The 6,252-nt window shown below is 49.2% G+C and overlaps 1 protein-coding gene across 1 annotated transcript in view; it reads left to right on the top strand.

Annotated features, from left to right (window-relative positions):
- LOC104293427 overlaps positions 1-586 on the top strand; it is a 7,801-nt gene extending 7,215 nt beyond the window's left edge. The window contains exon 9 of the mRNA XM_009892936.1: positions 565-586. Coding sequence (XP_009891238.1) covers positions 565-586 — 22 coding nt within the window. The remainder of the gene's footprint in view (positions 1-564) is intronic.
- Positions 587-6,252: the final 5,666 nt, after the last annotated feature.

Genomic DNA, 6,252 nt, shown 5'->3' with positions numbered 1-6,252 from the left:
GGGCCACCATCAGGGTCATGCCTGGTCCTCCACCATCATTCTCACACAAACAGGCGTGACGAAGGCGTGTGCTAATGCCATTTTCCTTCCCATACCTTGTGCTGGTGCACACAAAGCTACACAAAGCTATTTTGGAAAAGCCTTGGTCCATATCCCAGTGCCTGCAGTCACTCCACAGTTGGGACTAGCCTGCAAAGCGTGGTCAGGCTCACAGACCCACAATTGATGCAGGAGGTCCCTCCATCCCTTTCCAGGTGGCCTGGTTGGTGTTACAGCAGATGTGAGATGGTGCCACTGGGATGCCTGTAGGTGCACAGCCGCGTCCACAAAGGCGCAGCTTCCAGTTCTCCCATCTGGATGGGTGTTAACAAGAATGATGAGCCTTCCTCAACACTGCACATTTCCTCAGTAAGTCTCCTGATCTCAGCAATCGTGACTCTGCCCTACTCTATTTGAAACTCAACTGCAAGCACAGACTACTCTAGGCTCTGATCTCGTACATCTCTTTTTTTGGCAGCTGTCCTGTCTGTATCTTTTCACATGACGACCTTCTTTGTTCCCTAGATGCACAGACTGCCCTGATTGAGAGCAAAGTCATCCACAAAGCGAGTCCTAGATGGGCTTTGCTTTCCATCTGAGTGCAATACTAAAAGCTTCAGCGTGGGCTTCAAGGCAGTACGGAGGTGGAGGTTCAGACCAGATAAGAACAAGTTTGCACAAAACGTAAGTGTCGATGTAGATGTACCTGACAAGTCCCCAGTTGGAGTGGACTGCAGTAACATCTTGCCCAGGCCTAGGCTGCAGTAAAACAATGGCGCAACACACACAACACATTTTCTGGCACAACACACTGTGGCAACAGTGCTCCTATGCAGCACTGAGGACAGAGATGAGAAGCCAGGTATCCCTATCAGGTCACTTTTGTGCGGTCCCTTCCTTGTGGTATCCCAGGTCTTTACAAGCTGTGTCGCATGTATCCTGGTCCTCCTTCTCGGGAGGCATTGAGGACTTACCCCTTTGCTCAGTGTGACAAGGGTGTATCTGCACTATGCAATGGAAAAAATGCCTCTGCACAATGCAAACCACATTGATGTACAACTCTACAAAGCAGCCAACACAATGACAGACATATTTTATCATGTGGTGACAGCTCATCAGAGTAGCCCTGAGACGATGGCAGGGCTCAGAAAGGCATACATGGCAATACTTACAAAATGACAACAGCAGCAAGAGCTCTGTGCAGTGATGTGGAAACATCACGGAAAGCAAGAGTTTAGAAAAAAAAACGAGAAGTGCTGGTTTTCCCTAATGTGTTGGTCTTTCTGGTACTACTGTTCCCCATGTTTCTGGGCTGCAGAAGGGAAAAAGCACATGCTTCAGTCCTTTGGACCCACCTCCAATGCATGGTCCTGTGAGGACCCACAGACCTGCTTGCTCCAGCAGAGGAAGGGCCTTGGATGCAGCTGAGGATACGCTGCCCTGTCCAGTTCTGCTGGACCAGAAGCACACGGGCTGAAATAACCTCGGCCCATAGCCGTGCCTCCCCAAGCCCCTCCTGCTTCCTGGTCTATTTCTGCCCTTTGAGTGCGATGCAAGGCGGTGATTCGGTGGATGCTGTCAGCCCGGATCTGCCGAGGCAGTCCATGTGACTCATGCTCCCCGCGGGCTCTGCAGCGAAGCACTCACATCCCTCAGCCTTCAGAGCCAAATGACCCCGTGTGTTCCTTCACATGTTCCCAAGGTCTAGAAGGGAGGAAGCTGTGCATTTCAGTCTCTCCTAATTTCTATTTATCTTGGGGGGGGGGGAGAAGAGTTTTCAGCATCTATTCGAGTGGCTCATCAGCCTAGTGTTCCTTCACATGTTCCCAAGGTCTAGAAGGGAGGAAGCTGTGCATTTCAGTCTCTCCTAATTTCTATTTATCTTGGGGGGGGGGGAGAAGAGTTTTCAGCATCTATTCGAGTGGCTCATCAGCCTAATGCAGCTGCAGAGAGAGAGCAGCTTCCATCTGCCCTTCTCGGAGATGAGGGTACAGTAAGAGTACCAGACCCTTGCAAATTCTCAGCTCTGGACCAGTTCCTTTCTGAGAGTGTTCCCAAGTTTGTGTTTACTAGGAGGGACCTCAGGGTTCATTAGCGTGCTCGCATCCAAGAACACCTCCAAACCGCAGCAGGCTGCCTTTGCCTCATGGGTGTCAGCATCCTTCTGCAGCATTTACCCTGAAGAAGTCTTTGGCTCTCCTCCTGTTCATTTCCTAGCCAGCTTGGCTGAGCCTTAGAGGTGCTTCCAGATTTGGAGAATTAGAGAATAGCAGAATAAGAGGTGGTGGCAGAGACTGCCTCGCTGGCAAGGAATCAAAAGGGAAGAGAGGAGAAACCCCAACTCCTCAGTGCTTTGGCACCAGCTGTCTGGTGTCCAAGTGCCTGTTTCAGGCTCCGACGCTGGCAAGTCCTTTCTCTGAGCTTGTCTGTGTGCTGTGTGGAGGTGAGGTCCTGGAGACGAACAGCAGTAACAGTGACGCTGGCTCTGTGAGGACCACGGCTCCTGAGGGACCACCACACCAGCTGAAATGACAAGGGGAGCCAGAGAGCTTCCCTGGCATGGGCCAGCTGCATCCAGTGTGTCAGCAGCACTCCTGTAATCCCAGCCTATTTTTGAATTAAGAAAAGATTGTTCCAGTCTTGAGAAACTTTGGAAATATCTAGACAAGCTAGGGGAACAGGTAGTAAAAAGAAAGTTGCAATTCTGTGTTGCAAATCCAAAGAAAATAAATAATTTCAGCTCCCTCCAGATATTGTAGGTTCCCAGATTAATGATTCAAGAGCTCCTAATTATCTTTTCTGTGTATGAGAACAAACAAGTAAGTGTTCAGTAATTTTGGAAAGTGGCGCAATTAAATTCTGAAGTGACATTTTTACATCCTTTACAGATTGGAACTGACTGTGCTGGGATATCAGTGAGGCCAGAAGGGCAGGAGGAATGAAAAAGGGGTCAGTAACATACAGAAGCGAAGAACACTCAAATCATTACATCAGGTGGGCAGGGGGGTCGGGGAAGTCAGAGAATATATACGCCTCTGCTAAATGGCACGCAGCTTCATAACAACTATGCATTTGACAAGTCTACCCTGGTACTTCCTTTTCTCAAAGAAAATATTGTATACAAATATTTATGTTTGTGGCAGAGGAAAAAAATCTTTTAGAAGGTGCCCAGCTGTGTAAGGAAAAAGATCCAGCTGTAAACAAGCACCCACAAGTTCAAATCCCAGTTTTTACACTGCAAGCCCTTAATATTTCTGTGGAGCTCATGACCGGCATTAGTTGTCTGTCCCCTGATGTGAGCTATTATCACTTGCCCGTTTTGCAGATGAATTATCCGAGAAATCTCACTAAATCTTTCCGCACGGTGCTAGAAATAGAATCTAAGGTTTGGACATGACAAATCTACATTGCGGTCACTGTCTTTTCCGAAGGAATATGCTAGCGCGTCTGCTTGGCTGGGTTCTTGTTAGCCATTAACCACACCCTGCTCAAAGAGCCAGGAAGGATGCCAGGAAACCTGCGCGCAAGCACACCAGCATCGCCTCACAAGAGGCTGTGAGCCATGTTGGGGCTCAGAGGATGGATTTAATTGTACCCATGATCCGCGAGAAACACGTGTGAAACCTCCCATGGTCACTATCAAAGTCCTGAATAAGAGCTGTGAAACATCAAAGCCCTGTGAAGTGAATTTGGCTATTCTGTTAATGTTTTTGCTTTTATGATTCTGGTGTTTGTTTCTTGGTTAATGAGCTCTGTTCCTTTAAGAATCTAGGGCACCTTTGGGAAGAGCATTTCCCTGGACCTGCAGAACTGCTGTCCAGAAATAACTGATCTTTATGCAATGAACTTTTCCAGAAAACATTTCTTACCCTGACACTGTAACAGCGGTGTTTCTTTGGGCCTGGATACCTTCGGATATTCTAGTGAGCTACCGAGCCTTTAGACAGCAGATCATCCGGTCGGAGTCCAGCCTGGCTCTGTAGGAATTAAAAATCCCTCCCAGCTCTGAAAGCCCTTCTAGGAGACGAGTATAGGTGCGGTCTCACTTCTAGCCTGGAGTTCCTAGACTCTCAGAGAACCCTGCATAAGCAGGGAACATTGCACCATGGGGCTTCAGGATTTCTAGATCCAAGTACTGGTCCTCCTTTGCATGTGCACAGTCAATATACAGCACATACGCAGTTGTGACTCCGTATGTGCTGGTCTTATCAAAACCAGGGAAACCAGGTGTCTGGAAAACCTCGGCAAATAAAGAGAGTCTTTGAAATCCATTTAGATGAGATGAATGGATGGACGAGCATCTGCTTGGGAGTGTGACAGTCCTAGGGTAAATGCTCTTCTCCTTCCCACAGAGTTTGTTCCTCTTCACAGTAAATCTTCAATTTTGTGCTTTCATTCAAACTAAGAACTCAAACTAAGAAATGTGGCACATTTGCAAATACAAGAAGCCTCGCTGAGACAGGACCTGTCCTCACGCAGCTCTGCTCAGCAATCTCTGTCAGGTGTAGCCCAAGCCATGAAGAGATGCTGGGCTGCAGGATGTCCCTACCTGAGTGGAACTGAGGCAGGCAGGCAGCACAGAAAGCGCCGGAAGCTTGGTTTGCTGTTTCCCTGAGATAACAACAGGATTTATTCACCCACGCAGGCAGGCTAACAACTCACACTAAGGAGACTCAACTTCTGAATCAGAAGAGGATGGTAATGTGGAAGTTACCACATTAAGTAATTCATACAAATGACACAACTGGAGCTGCACAAGTGTTTACATCTGTGGATACAGACCGCCTCACTTCAAGGCACAAACCTCCCACAAATGATAGGAGCTGAAAAGAAATAATTGACAGGGGCCATAATTGTCCCTTCTCACGTCTCTGGCTCCTGCCATTGCTGAACTGACCACCGAGATGAACCACCTTGGCACTGTTCCACCATGGCAGTTCCTGCATGCCAAAGAATAGCCAGAGCATGGCAGCATCGTTGCCACCCACCTTCCTAAAACTATCTCTTATCACCTCCCTGACGCAAAGCCAGATCTGTTCAGGTGGTTCCTGATTCTTCTACTCACTGTCTCTAAAATAGGCCCCCGTCACAGCAGCCAGCGTAATGCAAACAGGTCTTGTATTAGAGATGATCTCTTTTATACCTCTGGAACTGCCTTCGCTGCCGCCCCTGGGCCTGAGAACTAGCAGTACCTCCAGCTTTCTTACGCAGGATTCTCTCCTTCTGCTGACCATATAAACCTCAGATGAAATTTCTTGGTATCCAAGGCACTTGGTATCACCTCAGACAGTATTTAGAATGATGTATGAAATCTGCCCTGTCAGAGGGGGTGATAAAGCTGAGCAGACTCTGGGTCCATAGGGTCAGGTCCACTTTAGCAAACAGGGTGATGCAGCAGGAGCAGATCTGTAGAAGAAAACAACTGATGTTGAGGACTTGGTAAATGCTGAGGCCATGCTGTTAATGTCCGGGGGCTTACTTCAGACTACCCCTAGCCCAAAGCAAAGCTGAATTCTTATCGGTCCTCAGACCCTGCTTGTCACTTTTCTTGCAGGTCCTTTCACCTAAACCATTCATGTTCTCCTGATCCAAACCACAGTGCTAATGCAGCTGCACCCAACGTGTCCAGAAACAGGGACTCCCATCCCACCCCAGTTCTAATGAGGGAGTGTGGAGATTTTGGTAGACATCAGTTCCTAAAAGGAACAAGGAAAAGGAAGGTGTAGCAAGACAGTAACTGAGGAAAATGAGATGTATGTTGTGAAGCCAGGATTGCCCTCACTGAGGTGACACTGCCAAAGGGAGAACTCCCCTCTCCCCCCAACATGACCAACCCATTCCTCCGAGCACTGCTCTTGCTCTATCTCCTTCCTTCTCTTCCCCCTTCCCTGTCTGTGGGACCTTGCTGCTGGCTGGTGATGGCAGAGGCCATCACAGCAACTGAGCTGTGGGTCAGCTCTGCCACCACGGCTCACCCCGAGCAGCAGATGTCCGGGGCGCCCCGCTCTCCAAGCACCCCTCCCAGGCCCCTCTCTCAGCACTGCCCCTTTGCCTCTCCCCTCACGCCAGCATCCATCCTCCCAACATCTTTGAGGGCGCCTCCTCATAACCCTCTTTCTTTAGGAACGGGAGCCCGGCACCTTCTTGTCCCGAAACTCCTACTCCTGGGGGCGGCCAGCCTCCCCCCGTGGGGCAGGAGGGATGCGTACGAGG

Source organism: Charadrius vociferus, unplaced genomic scaffold (assembly GCF_000708025.1).
Source record: "Charadrius vociferus isolate BGI_N301 unplaced genomic scaffold, ASM70802v2 scaffold301, whole genome shotgun sequence".
NCBI lineage: Eukaryota > Metazoa > Chordata > Aves > Charadriiformes > Charadriidae > Charadrius > Charadrius vociferus.
Note: the sequence above shows the minus strand (reverse complement) of the source record. Positions and strands in the feature narration are given on the sequence as shown.